The sequence below is a fragment of the Entelurus aequoreus genome, linkage group LG03 (assembly GCF_033978785.1).
Source record: "Entelurus aequoreus isolate RoL-2023_Sb linkage group LG03, RoL_Eaeq_v1.1, whole genome shotgun sequence".
NCBI lineage: Eukaryota > Metazoa > Chordata > Actinopteri > Syngnathiformes > Syngnathidae > Entelurus > Entelurus aequoreus.
Window position 1 is genome coordinate 23,778,621 of NC_084733.1, and position 18,277 is coordinate 23,796,897.

Genomic DNA, 18,277 nt, shown 5'->3' on the forward strand with positions numbered 1-18,277 from the left:
TCTGCCTTAAACAATGTCCTCATCACCAGAAGCTACCATAGTGCAGACTGTGACACTGACCATGCCCTTGTGTGCAGCAAAGTGCGTCTCCAGCCACGCAAGCTACATCACTCCAAACCAAAAGGCCGCCCCCGGATCAACACAGTACACATGTCAGATCCCCTTAAGGTGGACGCATATGTAACCAACCTGGATGAAGCCCTACAGGACCTGCCAGATCATGACGCCACAGGAAAGTGGAATGCCATGAGGGAGAAAATTTACAACACGGCCATGTCCTCGTTTGGCAAGAAAGAACATCCCTGCCAGGATTGGTTCAAAGCCCACCTTCCAAGGATGAAACCAGAAATAGAGGCTAAACGTGCAGCCTTCTTAGCACACAAGGAATGCCCAAATGAACAGACACTCACAGCACTCAGAAGGGCTCGGAACACCACCCAGCGTGTTGCTAGACAGTGTGCCAATGAATATTGGCAACAACTGTGTAAGGAAATACAGAGCTGTGCCGAGTCCGGAAACACACGCGGCATGTACAACGGCATCAAAAAGGCCCTTGGCCCTGCAGTAAAAGGAATTGCCCCCCTGAAATCTCTGTCAGGGGAGAAGATCACTAACCGGGAGGAACAGATGACCAGATGGGTGGAACACTACTCAGAACTGTACTCCCGTGAAACATCAGTTTCCAATGCTGCCCTTAGTGGTACGAAGGATCTGCCCATCATGGAGGAGCTAGATGAAGTGCCCACTATGGAAGAGCTCAGCAAAGCCATTGATGCCCTCCCAAACGACAAAGCACCAGGTAGCGATAACATCCCACCTGAAGCCATCAAGCACGGGAAACCTGCCCTGCTTCAGCCTCTGTATGAGTTGCTCTGCATGTGCTGGGAGGAAGGTGCAGTCCCACAAGACATGCGTGACGCCACCATTGTGACACTGTATAAAAACAAAGGTGACCGCAGTGACTGCAACAACTACAGAGGGATCTCCCTTCTCAGCATTGTCGGCAAAGTGTATGCACGCATCCTCCTCAACAGGCTGCAGAGACTCGCGGATCGTGTCTATCCAGAATCCCAATGTGGCTTCAGAGCAGGCAGGTCGACAACTGACATGATCTTTTCCCTTCGACAGCTCCAGGAAAAGAGTAGAGAGCAAGGCCAGCCACTCTACATGATGTTCATAGACCTCACCAAGGCCTTCGATCTGGTCAGCAGGGAAGGCCTATTCCAGCTCCTTGAGAAGATTGGCTGCCCCCCAAAGCTCGGCAGCATGGTGACCTCCTTCCATGTCAACATGAAGGGCACAGTCCTGTATGACGGATCATCCTCAGAACCATTCTGTATCAACAGTGGTGTCAAGCAGGGCTGTGTACTTGCACCAACCCTTTTCGGGATTTTCTTTTCCCTGCTCCTGTCTTACGCCTTCGACTCCTCCACTGATGGTGTATACCTGCACACCCGGTCTGATGGGAGATTGTTTAACCTGGCGCGACTGCGTTCTAAGACCAAGGTCAGGACAGTTCTCATCAGGGAGATGTTGTTTGCTGATGATGCAGCCCTCATGACTCACACAGAGGATGCCCTTCAGAGTTTGGCTGACCGCTTTGCCGATGCTTGTAAGCAGTTTGGGCTCACAATAAGCCTGAAGAAGACCAACATCAGTGCACAAGACATCAGTACTGCCCCCTCCATCACAGTTGATAACATCAGACTGGACACTGTGGACGAGTTCACCTACTTGGGATCAACAATCAGCAACAACCTCTCACTGGACATCGAACTGGACAGGCGTCTCGGAAAGGCAAATACCATCATGGCTAGACTGACCAAGAGAGTGTGGGAGAACGGAGCGCTGTCAGAACACACCAAGATCCGTGTATATCAGGCCTGCGTTCTCAGCACCCTTCTCTATGGAAGTGAATCCTGGACCACCTATATGAAGCAAGAACGTCGGCTCAACACCTTCCACATGCGGTGCCTCAGGCGCATCCTCAACATCAGCTGGCAGGACCACATCCCATACACCAACATCCTGCAGCGCGCCAAGATCCCCAGCATGTACTCCCTGCTGAGTCAACGCCGTCTCCGCTGGCTCGGCCATGTCCGACGGATGGAGGATGGAAGACTACCTAAGGACATCATGTATGGACAACTGACCATTGGCACCAGACGAGCTGGTCGCCCCCTACTACGCTTCAAGGACGTCTGCAAAAGAGACATGAAAGCATGCAACATCTCTCCTGACAGCTGGGAGGTACAGGCCATGGACAGAAATGCTTGGCGTCAGACTGTCCACAAGGGCAGTGCAGAAGCTGAGGTGGCAAGAGATCGGCTTGCAGCAGAGAAGAGGAGACGCAGGAAGTGCACTGCAGCAACCCCTCAAACCCAGGCCACCTTATTCATTTGCACAAACTGCAATAAAGACTGTCACTCACAGATCGGACTGCGCAGCCATAGCAGACGATGCCAAACAACATGACAAGACTCCAGACGCGCATCAGTATGGTCTCTCGAGACTGAGCTGCCGATGATGATGATGACATATATATGTGTGTATATATATATATATATATATATATATATATATATATATATATATATATATATATATATATATATATATATATATATATATATATATATATATATATATATATATATATATATATATACAGTGGGGCAAAAAAGTATTTAGTCAGCCACCCATTGACAATCAATGGGTGGCTGACTAAATACTTTTTTGCCCCACTGTATATATAAATGGAACCCAACCTATATAAATATATACATACATATATATATGAATGGAACTCAACCTATATATATATATATATATATATATATATATATATATATATATATATATATATATGTGCATATAAGACTGCTTACCTCTGTGGGATTCTTCTCTGCGGGCTTGCTTGCTGGGTGGAGAACTGTTCTGCTGTCTTTCCGAGTACCTCCTCTTTAGTGAATTTCTAAAAAATAAAAAGGAAAGACGTTGGGAAAAGGACGTCAAATTAGGGGCAGGGACTAAATTGCATCAATTTGCATCATTGCCTTTATTAATTAAATACAACAAGTAGGTGCTCTTTTCAGTCCCAGTACACAGAAGACATGGATGCAGAAGGTTGCTGTGAGCAAAAGTCCATAGTGCCGCCAAGACAAGTAATCCCAGGTGTGACAAATTTAACACTAGAGAATTTTTTTTCAATAATAATAACACTAATATAATGGGTTAGATTTTATATAGCGTCTTTCTAGACACTTAAAGGGCTTTACAGCAAGACGCGTTATTCATTCCCTCTGCATTCGCACATATATTTGGTGGTAAGCTCCATTTGTAGCCACAGCTGCCCTGGGGCAGACTGACGGAAGTGTGGCTGCCAATTTGGGCCAACGCCCTCTCCAACCACCACTAAACATTCATACACATTCATACGCCATTGTGGGAGGCACTGCTAGCTAGGTGGGTGAAGTGTCTTGCCCAAGGACACAACGGCAGTGGCGGGGATGACGGAAGCTGGATTCGTACCGGGAACCCTCAAGTTTCTGGATGGCTGCTCTACCATCTGAGCCACGCTGCCAGGATGCATGCACCGATGTCATTCATTTACGACCAACAAGAAATCGTGTACTAACTATATCGGGGATTCTCAATCTGTGGTACATGTACAGCTAGTGGTACGTGGAATCCATCCAGTGGTATGCCAAATAATCACTTCATTAAAGTAAAGTGTTTTATTTTTTTATATTCAAACATAGTGTTACTGTTCAAACTATGTGTATGTTACAGTGGCCAAAAATATTTAAATATACTTGTTAAATAAAACTTCTTGTTTTTAATGAACACTTTTACGCTAATGTATATTAATGTTGGTCATTTTGCTGGTAATTGCAGAGCCAAGTTTTTTCTAAGGAGGTACTTGGTGAAAAAATATAATATAATGAAAGATCATATATAATACTCTGATAAATACTACAAATCAAGCCGTGAGCCAGTTGGGTCCTCAACCCAAGCCCGATTCAACCCTTTCTTATTGGAGCTTGCACAAGATGCTTACCTCTCATTGTCGTCCATAGTTGGGGCCTGCAGAAGGAAGGACAAAAAGATCTGATCAGAAGAGCGATAAACACGTTGCTTAATGCGCTCCATGCAACCTTTGTGTGCAGATTCATGCCTCCGTCAAGGAATGTTATCGCCCCACAACACTGCATTTCCCATAACACCCCCTCTGCGAGGACAACCATTGTCTTGCAGGCGCTTCTGCCGCCTCTAGTGGAAATCCATGGAGGTTTCATTATGGGCTTGCAGTGCATCCGGAAAGTATTCACAGTGCTTTACTTTTCCCACATTTATGCGTTACAGCCTTATTCCAAAATGGAATAAATTCATTGTTGTCCTCAAAATGATATACACAATACCCCATAATGTCAATGTGAAATTTTTTTTTTTCTTTGCAAATAATTAATGGTATAATCACAAATGCGTTGTTCGACAGAAATACGTTTTTTTGTCTCAGAAATAAAATAAAAAGCAATTAAGTAGTTTTTATTTTTTAACTATATAAACAAATGTATATATTTAGAAATTCACTTTTAAAGGACATATATATATATATATTTTTAAAGTATTTCAATACAAATAAATATTGATTTAGAAAATGTATTTTAGAGAATATAAGCACATGTTTTTTTTGTTTTTTTATATTAAAAATAGTTTTTTTTATATAAAAAATAAGAATGTATTTATTTTTACAAAAAATATATATATATAATTTTTAAAAATATGAAATAAGTATATTTATATCTCTTGAAGTATTTAAAATATTAAAACAATTAAAAAAAAAAAAAAAAGTATTTTAATTTAGATGAATTAAGTATTCATATTTATTTTTTTAAACATGTTATATACATTTTATAGAATTTTTATATTTATATTTTTAAAGGAAATATTTTTCTTTTTTCTTACAAATATATGTACACCAACAATTTTCAGAAATATATAATAGATAAATATTTTGGAAAATATTAATATTAGTATTTTTGTATTCTAAAAATTAATTTTTTATATAAAAATACATATTTATAATTGAATGTTTTTATAATTGGAAAAATGTATTTTTTTATTTAAAAAGACATGAATTTTTGTATTCAGAATTTTTTTGTTTACCCCATAATGACAATGTGAAAATTTTTAATTTTTAATTTTGCAAATTCATTAAAAATAAAAATAAAAATGTAAAACACATGTACATACTGTAAGTGTTTACAGCCTTTGCCAATACTTTGTTGATGCACCTTTGGCAGCAATTACAGCCTTAAGTCTTTTTGAATATGATGCCACAAACTTGGCACACCTATCTTTGGGCAGTGTCACCCATTCCTCTTTGCAGCACCTCTCAAGCTCCACTATACTGGATGATAAGTGTTGGGTTTCATCCAGGATGTCTCTGTACATTGCTGCATTCATCTTAGTCTAGTCAGGGAGGTGACCAAGAACCCGATGGTCACTTTGTCAGAGCTACAGCATTCCTCTATGGAGAGAGGAGAACCTTCCAGAAGGACAACCATCTCTGCAGCAATCCACCAATCAGGCTCGATAGTATCGTGGTCAGACATAAAAAAAAGTTTGCCAAAATGCACCTGAAAGACTCTCAGACCATGAGAAACAAAATTCTCTGGTCTGATGAGACAAAGATTGAAGTCTTTGGCATGAATGCCAGGCGTTATGTTTGGAAGAAACCAGGCAGTGAAGCATGGTGGTGGTAGCATCATGCTGCGGGGATGTTTTTCAGCGGCATAAACTGGGAGACCAGTCAGGATAGAGGGAAAGATGAATGCAGCAATGTACAGAGACATCCTGGATGAAAACCAACACTTCCCATCCAATATAATGGAGCCTGGGAGGTGCTACAAAGAGGAATGGGCGAAACTGCCCAAAGATAGGTGTGCCAAGTTTGTGGAACTGTAGTCAAAAGGACTTGAGGCTGTAATTGCTGCCTCAACAAAGTATTGAATACTTAGTACATGTGGTTTTTTAGATTTTTTTTTATTTAAGTACATTTGCAATTAAAAAAAAAAAAACTTTTTCACATTGTCATTATGGGGTGTTGTCTGTAGAATTTTGAGGACAAACATGAACTCATTCCATTTTGAAATAAGGCTGTAACATAACAAAATGTGGACTAAGTTAAGTGCATCACTGAATACAATTCATAAACAGCGCGTGGGAACTTTGGCTTGTCTGAACAGCGCGGCGTGAGAAATAAGATGAGGGTGGCGCGTATTGGAGGACGCCGCTGATGTGCCAGGTGTGGAGGGCCCCCATTGCTCGCACTCGCTCAGGCTTGGTGGTTTCGACTCCAATTATAGAGTCGTACCTCACTTTCTCCTCCCTTCTTTTTTCCCATACTGATTTTTCTCACTGCATACTTTCCCACACTTCCCTCCACACCCCCGCCCTCCTCCTCGCTACCTGTCCCGTGCCCAGGTTGTTGCCTTCAGGGTGAACGAAGGGTCGGGATGATGACTCACGCCAGAGAAGTAGTAGTCGTAGTATTGGAAGGAGGCCTACCATGCGCTGTAAGCTGGATAGATGTGCCTCAGGGATGAAGAGGACTGGCTGTGTGATGTGGTCTTCCAAAGTCTGAAAGAAGGTGCAGTCACTTCCCATGGAGCTGCTTACCAAGGACTTGTTGGCTGGGAATCAAAAATTACAACGGACTGAAAATGACACAACCGTAGGGGTCAATTGAGTTGATCATGTCAGCTATTTTACTGATAATTAGAGATGTCCGATAATATCGGCCGATAAATGCTTTAAAATGTAATATCGGAAATGATCACTATCGTTTTGTTTTTTTATTATCGGTATCGTTTTTTTTTTGGTGTTTTTTTTTTTTTTTTTTTAAATTATTAAATCAACATAAAAAAACACAAGATACACTTACAATTAGTGCACCAACCCAAAAAACCTCCCTCCCCCATTTACACTCATTCACACAAAAGGGTTGTTTCTTTCTGTTATTAATATTCTGGTTCCTACATTATATATCAATATATATCAATACAGTCTGCAAGGGATACAGTCCGTAAGCACACATGATTGTGTGTGCTGCTGGTCCATTAATAGTACTAACCTTTAACAGTTAATTTTACTCATTTTCATTAATTACTAGTTTCTATGTAACTGTTTTTATATTGTTTTACTTTATTTTTTATTCAAGAAAATGTTTTTATTTTTTATCTTGTTTTATTTTATTAATTTTTTAAAAAAGGACCTTAGCTTCACCCTACCAAGTTGTCCAAATTAGGCATAATAATGTGTTAATTCCACGACTGTATATATTGGTATCGGTTGATATAGGTATCGGTTGTTATTGGTAATTAAAGAGTTGGACAATATCGGAATATTGGATATCGGCAAAAATCCATTATCGGACATCCCTACTGATAATCAATCAGGCATTTCTCTTTATGCCACAATATGTCAACGCTGGAGCAACACAGAACCGAATGTCAAATTTGGGGTCTGGAGTTTAGGAAATACTTATTTCAGGTGCTATTCCTGGGACCGCACACTCCCGAGACTCCTAAAGGGCCCCCCCGTGCCACCCTAAACCCAAAGGTCGCCACCCCTTACACCAGTGGTGTCCAAAGTGCGGCCCGGGGGCCATTTGCGGCCCGCAGCTAATCGTTTACCGGCCCCCCACACATTCTGCAAAAATTGCAAAATTGATAGTATTGCAAAAATTCAAAAAAACATTTTAAAAAAGTGGAATGAGGTGAAATCTAACAAGAAAAAGTTGCAATGTTGACACAAAGCTGCCATTCAGGCTGTTTTTTTTTCTTTTTTCTTTGTTTCTTTTTTTTTTGTTTTGCCATTGCTCAAAAAAAAAAAAGACAAAACATTTCTGTTACAATGAATTATTACTTAAAAAATGTCACTTTAAAATGTTTTATGTGGAAAAAATATTGCATATATTGTGTGGTTGCCATAAAAAAACATCAAAGTTTTATTTGACAAAAGAGCATAATACAAACAAAATAATAGTTCAAACGTAAAATCGACAGATATATCTGAAGTTGATCTCGTAATTTAAGTGTTAAAAGTAAAAAAAAACTAATAAAAATGTATCACTTTATGAGTGGGGGACCTTTTGGATCCCAAATATATTTAGTAGGATTTTATTTAACTTTTCACTGTGATTACTCAAAAATATTAAAGAATTAAAATCAATGGTGTCCTGCATTATTGATCTTTTAGGGCTCTAATTACTAAATACTGCATATTTCAGTTTTACTATAAAAAACAAAGTTGTCTTTGACAGAAAAGGCATAAAACCTTTTTTTTTTTTTTACTTTATATCAACCTGAAGTTGATATAGAGATTTACTGTAAGTGTCAAATAAAAAATAATAATAATTTGACTTATTTTTTACATTTTAATGACTGAGACCCTTTATGGTCCCCGGGAGATCTAAAGGTTAAAAAAAAAAAAAAAATCCATATATTTTGTTAAGGTTTGAAAATGAAAAATATCAAAATGGCCCCCGCATGCTTAAATTTTTCCGTGTGCGGCCCTCAGTGGAAAAGGTTTGGACACCCCTGCCTTACACACACTTGGTATGTTTACGTGCACTAAAAAACTAAATGTGCATGGATTTGGTTAAAACCAGCTTTTTAAGACACATTAAGTCGGTTTTTGACTTTTTAAAGATATAGAAGATATCTAGATAAACCAGGGGTGTCAAACTCCCCATGGAGAAAAATCTACTCCCAAGTGGGCCGGACTGGTAAAAATCACGGCACGACAACTTAAAAATAAAGACAACTTCAGAGTGTTTTCTTTGTTTAAAAATAGAACAAGCACAATGTACAAACTATAATGTTGTTGTTGTTTTTTTTTTACACTTACATGTTGCGGTTAATAATTTATCTGTCGTTATTTATATTTTCTGAACAAATTATGTGACAATGTTCATCAGTCAACTCATTGGTGTTAATTTTCAATCTATCAAGATGAACAATTATATCAAAATCAAATTATAGGATGTTATTTATGTAATTTGATCATTTTCCTCGACGTGATGTATTTTGTACATATGTAGCATCATCTAGAAAGATACAAATAATTGCTATTGCGACATCCAGTGGACACATTTAGAACAGCAGTTTCTTTCATTCAAAAATTTCAGGTACATTTTTATACTTAGCAAACTCATCCCGCGGGCCGGATAAAATCTGTTCCGGTCCTCGGGCCGTACGTTTGACACCCCTGAGATAAACCCTCGAAAGTAGAGATGTCCCGATCCCGATCATGGGATAAGATAGTAGCTTTCCAAGTGCGGATAAAGAGAGATAACTCAAAGGAAAACAAGGAGAAAGTGGATCAGAGAGAGGAGGAGAGAAGCTTTCTCATTTATTTTTATGGTTCTTAATGTTACAGATTAATTTTTTGGGTCACTTTTGTTATTGTTTACAAAGTCAGGGAGTGAGAAGCTTTGAGGACAAAACCCAAATGGTTTTATTGGGAGCCAATAGTTGTTTTTGCTTTTGTTTAGTTATTGTGCACTAGATACTTTATCTTGTTTAAAAAATTGCACTTCACAATTTTGATTTACAACAATACTCGGACATTTTAAATTAAATACGATAAGCTTTATACAAATTTGGTATTGTGTTTACTTTAGTTACTTGCTATAGAACATTTTCAGATCTGTCGTCAAAGTATCGGATCGGGACTCCAAATCGGATCGGATCTGAGGCCAAAAATGTTGATCTGGACGCCCCTACCTGAAACAATTTTGTTTTGTTTAAAAAAAGCTTATTTTTAAATGTTTTTAAATTACAACAAATTTAATGCAAAATGTCCATAATATAAATTTAGACAATTATATAACCAGTTATTATTTACTTAAATACACATTTTCTTTTACTTCAGATTGTAGACACTAAGTGATTCATGTAGAATTATCATCAGTAGATAATATGAATCAAAATAATGTATCATTATTAATATTATGATTACATTATTATTACTTGTCTTTAAAACCTAATGACACCTCTGTTACTTTACTCGAGGGTCCTTGAACGCACCACAGTTATGGGCAATGAGATGCAAAAGTGAAACGTGTACATAACTTTCTCCTACAATGCCACAAATAGATTTATTTAAATTTTACCTTTCTTCTATCGCCTCACCCTCGTTCCGAAATGTGTGTAAATGCTTAAAGGTGAGATTTGATGGAGTTATGACGTCTGTGTTGAGTGAAGTGTTCCATTCTGGGCTATCTTGGTGGAAGGAACCATTTTGTATTTTTGATGGGGAGGCGTAGGTAGTCTTAGACATTCTTAATCAGTTATATTATTTAATAAATAATATTTATTAAATATTGATGGGGAGGCGTCCACAAAGTACATCCGAACATGACATGACAATCAACAATGTCCCCAGAAAGAAGGATAAAAACAACTGAAATATTCTTGATTGCTAAAACAAAGTAGATGCGGGAAATATTGCTCAAAGGAAGACATGAAACTGCAACAGGAAAATACCCCCAAAAAAAGAAAAAGCCACCAAAATAGGAGCACAAGACAAGAACTAAAACACTACACACAGAAAAAACAGCAAAAATCTCAAAATAAGTCAGGGCGTGATGTGACAGGTGGTGACCGTACACCTACTTTGAGACAAGAGCTATAGTGATGCATGCTTGGTTATGGTTTAAAGTCATATCCAACAATTGCGACAACGACTTTTTACTGTCAACTGAGTTTCGTTTTTTAATTATTTCTGCTGGTGGCGTGCCTCCGGATTTTTTTAACGCAAAAAATGTGCCTTGGCTCAAAAAAGCTTGAAAAACACTGGTCTAGAGATACAACTACAGTACTGCTTTTCTTTTTTATGCATACTAAGTTTGCACGATATAGACAGTTTATGATTTAATTTATATACATTTTGCCAACGATAGAGCTTTTAATACTATTGTCATATTGTTTTCTACCAATCCTTATCTGTATGTAATTTATGCAAAAAATGTGCCTTGCCTCAAAAAAGGTTGTTAAACGATGTCCGAGCATGTACCAAAAAAGTTTAGTACAGTATTTTTGAAGTTTTTGATCAAATTCTTACCATTGGCATCATTGGTCGTCTTCACCCTCCTCTTGGTCCTCTTCCTCTCCTCATCGCGCATCTTTCGCTCGGCCCCCTGCGTATGCAAAAAACAATAAAAAATTCAGGTTGTGCTGATGTACAGCATATGCAGGATGCACAGTTGACTTACCTTATCGCAGAAAATCTTGACTTGGCAAGCAGCCCTGTGTATGAGCCGGTTGCTTCCCGAGCTATAGTCGTAGGTATCTATCTGGAGGTTGAGGGGCAGGCCCTTCACGCCTTTCTGTGACGAGAAGTCTGTGCTCAACGAGTTGATGCCGATGAACACCTGCAGGAGGGAACATTTGTGTTATCTGCGGGTTTTTTTGGGTTTTTTTTTGATGCCATCGTCACGCGCTTACTGGCCATGACAGCTTTCAAGTCCTGTGGGCTAATGATAACACGACAAGAGGCCAACGTATAGCTCGGGAGTTTGTTTCACTTTCACCTTAGAATCTTTGCACGTTCCAGTGGGGAGTTAAAGAATACGAATTGGTACACATTTAAATGTTGAGCAGAAATGTATCGTTACTTTAATGGGAAGCGTAGGAAATAAACTAACAAAAGGTTTGTGGGAACAAGTTACCTTCATTATCATGTTTTTTCATTTTTCATTTTTTTTATATTTTTTTTATATCAGGAACTGCACTGCAAAAATAGAAATGTTAAGAAAAATAAATAGTGGAAATAACAAAAATATATTTTAAAAAACTACAAAATAAATGTTTACTTTAACATATACCTAATATGGTATTGTGGGATGTTTTACTACCAAGATTATTCCTTACATACTCATTCTTACATACTGTACATTACCTTTAGCATTATATTAATTTATATTGTTATATGTTGTCTACCTTGTACTTTTTTTGTTAATGTCATTGCCTGAAATAAATGAACACGTGGAAAAAAAATGTAACATAGCAAAAAATATGCCCTGTTTTAAAAAAAATAAATAAATAAATAAATTAAAAAAAAAAAAAAAAGTATATATATATATATATATATATATATATATATATATATATATAAAAAGACAAAAATATATATATATATATATATATATATATATATATAAAAAGACAAATATATATATATATATATATATATATATATATATATATATATATATATATATATATATATATATTTTGTCTTTTTTTTCTGATACGTTAGTACCTCAGGATACGACTTTAATCAATTTGGAATCGAAAAATATTGCGAAACAGCGTTGCCTATTAAAATTAATTAAAATCAATTTATTGGTACCTTTTAGAAAGAAAAATGACATTTTAGATCAGGGGTGTCAAACTCATTTTAGATCGGGGGCCACATGGAGAAAAATCTACTCCCAAGTGGGCCGGTAAAATCACGGCACGATAACCTAAAAATAAAGACAACTTCAGATTGTTTTCTTTGTTTAAAAATAGAACAAGCACATTCTGAAATTGTAGAAATCATAATGTTGTTGAGGTTTTTTTTTTACACTTACATGTTGCGGTTAATAGCATTCTATCTTTATTTGACGTTATTTATATTTTCTGAATAAATTATATCATCAGTCAACTCATTGGTGTTAATTTTCAATCTATCAAAATAAAAAATGTTTTTATCAAAATCAAATGACAGTGTATTATTTATGTAGTTTGATCATTTTCCTTGACTGACGTACAGCTTTGCCATATTTCTTGGATACATGTCAGCCAATTTAGATATTATTTTAACATTTAACGTTGTGTTGTGGACTCATTCTGCTTCACCGCTCATTCTGCTTCACTGTTTTTGATGATTTGCTTCTTTATTTTAAAGAATATCATGTACTTCTTCTCAAGACTGTCCTTCGCACTCACTTTCGTCCTTCCCATGGTGGGAAAACAAAGTGATGTCCATGTCGAGCAAGTAAGACCGTTTGTTTTGGTCGAATCCTACGGGGTGCACTGTGACATTCATCAGCGGTGGTAACCCAAATTTTTGCCCGAAACCTGAAGCATAACAATTAGCAGAGAGACCTGATCCTGAAAAACTCCTAATCTGATGTTCTCGTATCCAAAGGTACTACTGTATTTCATGTTGCTTACATTTCAGTTTGTGCAGTGCATTTTGTCCTAAACTGTAAAATAAAATACCCAAGCTTGCATTCATTCCCTGCAAAACTGTTGTTAATTATTTATACAGAAGAAATGAAGAAGGAGTTTCATGCTTCTCAACATTGATTTGATACGAAATCAGAGCTCACATTGGGGCCATATTTCCTCCGACGTGACATATTTTTTCCAAAGGACTCTACTGTGTCTCCTAAGCATTCTTTAATTTCAGTACGAGATGTCTTCCCTTCCTGCTTGCCTCTCCACCCGCAGCAGGTTTTTTGGCACGCCCAACCCCACCGAGAATTTGGCCTTTGCGGCTGTGACTGAGCCTCGGGGCCAAACACATTTCTTGGATTCCTCCCCTCCCTCCTCAACCACTCCTTCCCCTCGTTCCCGTCTGTTTTACTTCAAACTCCTAAATCTTGCACCTGTCCGCATCAAAGATAAATGTTACCTTGGCTTCTTCGTTGGGGTTCCAGATAAAGGAGAGGGCGTTGAACGCGACCTCTTCGACGTCGCTGATGCCGCTAAACACTTCCTTGTAGTCGGCTGTGACGACGGAGAGATCGAGTTAGGCGGGGTTTTTGGGAACTGTGCGGCGCAGGTGGATTTTGCGTCACATACCGATGTCAATGACCCTTTGCTTGACGGTTGGCTGGCGTGCGTGCCAGTGGTTCCAAAAGCGCAGCTGCATTTCCGGGGTTTTGTCGTTCTCAAAAACCGCCATGACCACCGTCTGGAGTAGGAGAAAGGTGGTAGAGAATTTAGCGTCAAGTGGCGATCACTCATGACTTCAAATCCTTCCTTTCTGCCTTTCTTGTCGTCACTTATTTGCCGTGAGCTGTTTGTGTACGTTTGTCCCTTCTTACGGCCTTGACAAAGACAAGATTGTCGCCTTGCGCTGTTCAAAAACAACACCACACCTTCCCCCACTCCTTGTTTTGTTGCTGCTGCACACGTCAGCTCAAAGATTTCTAGCTGGCGTTATCATAGACAGGATTTCCCAACCCAGAGTGTTAGTCAGTTCCACGTGAAATACAAAATATTTGGGAAGGTTGTCCCCTTTTGACCATCTCAACAAATTACCTTGACTTTGGTCGTTGTGATGCAGGCACTGCTGTCCACTCCCTGCAAGGTGATGGGATAGAACTGCCCCTTGTTCAGGTAGACCATGGGCAACTGACTGGATTTGTAAGAGGATGCCGCGGGAGCACCCAGGGAGAACTGGAGCTCACTCCTATATCTCTCAGGCGGGGAGCCGGCATAGGATCCAGAGTAGACGGGACTGGAGTGGTCCTCTGCGTAGCCACTGTTGTAGTTGAGAGTCTAAGAACCGCATAAAACAACAAGTTAGACACAGCTAGCGTGTAGGAGATTGAGGTGTCTTGTACCTCTGCATTGGGGTCAGGAAAAGCGCCGGGTTCAGGCCACTTTTGCAGTATAGAGTCAAAGATGATATTGAGATCCTGCTTGTCGGTGTCCGCCGCCACGCTGGTCAAGGTGGCGTAGGTGTCGGCGCTTGGCGGCAGGGACGGATTCTGCTTGGATCCTAGCACCTCCAAGGAGTAGTTGGCCGGAGCACTCTCGGAGAGGATCTTCATGACGTTGGCGGACGTCTCCAAAGAGACAAGGTCATTGGTTGGAGTCCTGGCGGCAAAGAGAATCATCTGTCACGTGTTTTTAGGTGTACACACTCCTTGGAAGGAGTCTTCAGTCTGGGGTGGGTACTGTTTGTGTCTTAATCCAGCTCTTGTTTGAGTTTCTCAAACACTAGCAGACCCACAATAGACTCAAGTCTCACCCAACCCGACATGGGTGACACTAAGGGTAAAGGGCTCAGTTAATTGTCTGTCCTAAGAGAGCTGCTGATGGAGACCAGAGAGGCAAACATGGCTGTGTTTGATTTGAGGATTACCCCTTTCCCTCCTATTTCCTCTTGAGTTTTTATCAAACTCTTACCTCTCTGTTGGTTTGCAGACGCTACCGTTTCGACTCAAGCCGGTAATCTTCTGCTCCTTCTGGTTCTGGAAAGATAATGTCAACGTCAACTCTGATGAAGCAATACCCGAATTCTCATTGGTCCGGCAGACTTACCTTGCATTGTTCATAAAGCATGGTGATGGCCGCCAAGTCGTCCCCTGGGTGGAGTCTGGGTTTGGACAGGCTCTCCTCCGGCAAGGTGTTCTCCAGGTAGGACCAGGGGTCCATTAAGTAGCTTGTGTTCAGACGGTTGTGATAGTTGAAGTTCTCGCTCTGAAAGACCACTCCCAGAGTCCTTTGTGAGGAATTCAATAATGGATTGGTTAGAATCAGAGGTGGAGTTATCTTTAACTGCTAACTACGAGCCACATATTGGAAGCTAAACCACGATGGTAAGTGGTGATACCAGAAAGTTTAATATCGATACAAATCAGTGATTCTTATTTTTCTCTCATATGTGAACATGTTTAAGAGAAGGTGTAGCATTGATCCAAACAAACTAAGTGAAAGAAGCATCGATACAATATTTCCTGGTAAATAACTTTCTTTACTATGAGTTTTTATGCACAACATTCTCCTTAGAACCAACGTCCCTTGCAATAAATACAAATGTCCACTGCAGTGTACACTGGTCCCCAGAAGGATATATAAACAAGGCGTTAGCATCCAAATGTCTAAATATGAGGGTTTTTTTCCTCCCTCTGTGACAACTCATCCATTCATCACGTCGTGACGAGTGAGTTCATTCTCCCCCCTGAGCATGAAAGGTTTCGATTGCAAAACATCCTGAGCAAGAATATGTGGAAAAACTCACAGGTAGAGGCAGAAAAAACAGGGGGGGGGAGGGGGGGGGGGGGGAGGGGTTTGGGTTGTATTTTGTTCTTTTTCTGCAGCGAAAGCTAAACAAACGCATTCTTCAATCCCGTCTTGTTTGTAGAGAAGCAAACAGATTTAGAGGATTGGATTTGTTTGGGGACTTCATCCGTGACGTGGTCCTGAAGAATCCCTTTTTGGAGTTTGCCTGACAGTTGACTCCGGGTAAACAGCTCGTTAAATGTGCCGACAGCGGGGGAAAAAAGACCCCCAGGTGGTTAAAGACACGCAGGACTTAGAGGTGCACCTGCTGCACCAACATCTACACCGCACGCGTTCACAGACACATTAGGGGGGCTAAGGGGGTCTTCTCGGGTTACCCCCCACATCCCACAGCGTTATGTAATTCAATGCATTACATGCTGTCATTGCATCCAACACCTTAAGAGGAGATTCCTACTTCCAAGCGTCCTTTTGTGCTTGGCGGCCTCCAGGTGACAGACAAGCACAGACCACTACTATCACTTTCTCTCTTTCAAATCTTTCACATGGGGGTCTCGTTGCAGATTTAACATGAAATCTTTAATGGATTAAAAAGCCGCATAAATTACTTACTCAGTCTCTTTGGTCATGTCTCCAGTCCAAGTGAGCTGGAATAAAGTTCCTTTGAGGGGGTTTTCTTTCTTTTTGTTTCTTTTTTTTTCCTGCAGTTTAGGTTAGAGAGAATCACTGAGTGACGCGCCGATGACTTCAGTGTTTTGATTCCCTCTGCAGGTGGAGCCCACATGATATTTATACAAGCAGCGCCAGCTCACTCTCGCCTGCGATTGGCCAATATGCCTCTGAAACAGGTGTCTGATAGGACAGGTGTAGGATCTTTAACCCCCCCCATGTCTGGGAGAAACCGTGCATGCGCTTTGCAAGACAAGAAGCTCGAAGCATGAATGCTCACATAATAGAGCACGGTTGGGGATTTAGAAAAGGTGCGAGGGTTTCTTCACAAGGTGCCTGGAAGGGCTTTCAAATGTTAATTTGTGGTTTTGTTTTGTTTTTAGTTTCATTTTTTACCATCACCAACCACCCTTCCTGCTGCAGTTTTGGTGCAGTGCATGTACTTTTGGATGTGTTAGTATAGTTCCTAATGCAGACACTGCATTGTTTTCGACATAGAACAAATAAGAGACATATATACCTAGTTTATGACATGACATAGCCGTTTTATTCATGAGGAATTGTACTGTAATGTTTTCATACTAATACATTTAAAACAAAAACTAGTATTATGTTTATACTTAATTTAGCATTCACAATTTTAGCCTTTATTTTTTTAATGATGTTGCTGAATGGGCCCTTTTAGAATGAATAGAAATATAAAAGTAATCATTATCAAGTGTTATTAGCTAAAGAATCCGGCATGTTTGAAACTATTTTTTGATTTACGTCTGCTATTTTTTTAAAAATAATATTGCCATGAAACAATTGCATTAAAAAGCCACTATTTTAATTATTTTTAAAATGCTATTTTTTTAAAATGCAATTTAATTTAATTTAATGTAATGAAAACATCTACTTACAAAAACACAAACTTGTATAGCAGGAAAAAAAAATACCAAAAATGACAGTACATTGTTTTTAAATGCAGTAATCTAATAGCCATCCATCCATTTTCTACCGCTTGTCCCTTGGGTGGCGGGGGGTGCTGGAGCCTATCTCAGCTGCATTTGGGAGGAAGGCTGGGTACACCCTGGACAAGTCGCCACCTCATCACAGGTAATTTAATTTAATTTAATTTAATTTAATGAAAACAGCTATGTACAGGAACATATGCGACTATAAAACCACATTTTTACGTTTGAGTTTAAATATAAATGTCAAAGAAAAGGGTAAAAGGTTTTTCACTAATTATAAAATTTAAATAATATTAAACAAAAAAAATATTAATACAATCAATTATTAATCTATATAATATTGGAATAATTTAGCAACTTTTCGAAAAAATTGCAGCAAGTTATAAAGCTTTAAAAATGTAATTATTAAATTTATTGAATATAATGAAATCACCTACATGAACATATATGACGATAAGACATTTTTCATATTTGATTCCAAATATAAATGTCATTAACAATGGAGTGTAAAGGGTTTTTGACTATGTATACAATTTAAATATTAGAGTCCCCAAAACTTGTATGTTCATCATTAATATTAAATTTGGAATTATTATAACGAGCCAAATGCAGTAA

General features: G+C 39.0%; 1 protein-coding gene across 1 annotated transcript in view; it reads right to left on the reverse strand.

The window, feature by feature from the left end:
- grhl3 (grainyhead-like transcription factor 3) overlaps positions 1-16,788 on the reverse strand; it is a 23,063-nt gene extending 6,275 nt beyond the window's left edge. The window contains exons 1-12 of the mRNA XM_062041505.1: positions 16,650-16,788; positions 15,336-15,516; positions 15,201-15,265; positions 14,633-14,888; positions 14,328-14,567; positions 13,866-13,977; positions 13,696-13,790; positions 11,285-11,443; positions 11,134-11,209; positions 6,574-6,698; positions 4,061-4,086; positions 2,889-2,974 (exon numbers count right to left, since the gene is read on the reverse strand). Of these exons, the coding sequence (XP_061897489.1) occupies positions 2,889-2,974; positions 4,061-4,086; positions 6,574-6,698; positions 11,134-11,209; positions 11,285-11,443; positions 13,696-13,790; positions 13,866-13,977; positions 14,328-14,567; positions 14,633-14,888; positions 15,201-15,265; positions 15,336-15,516; positions 16,650-16,666 (1,438 nt within the window). The 5' untranslated portion in view covers positions 16,667-16,788. The remainder of the gene's footprint in view (positions 1-2,888; positions 2,975-4,060; positions 4,087-6,573; positions 6,699-11,133; positions 11,210-11,284; positions 11,444-13,695; positions 13,791-13,865; positions 13,978-14,327; positions 14,568-14,632; positions 14,889-15,200; positions 15,266-15,335; positions 15,517-16,649) is intronic.
- Between the last annotated feature and the right edge of the window lie 1,489 nt (positions 16,789-18,277).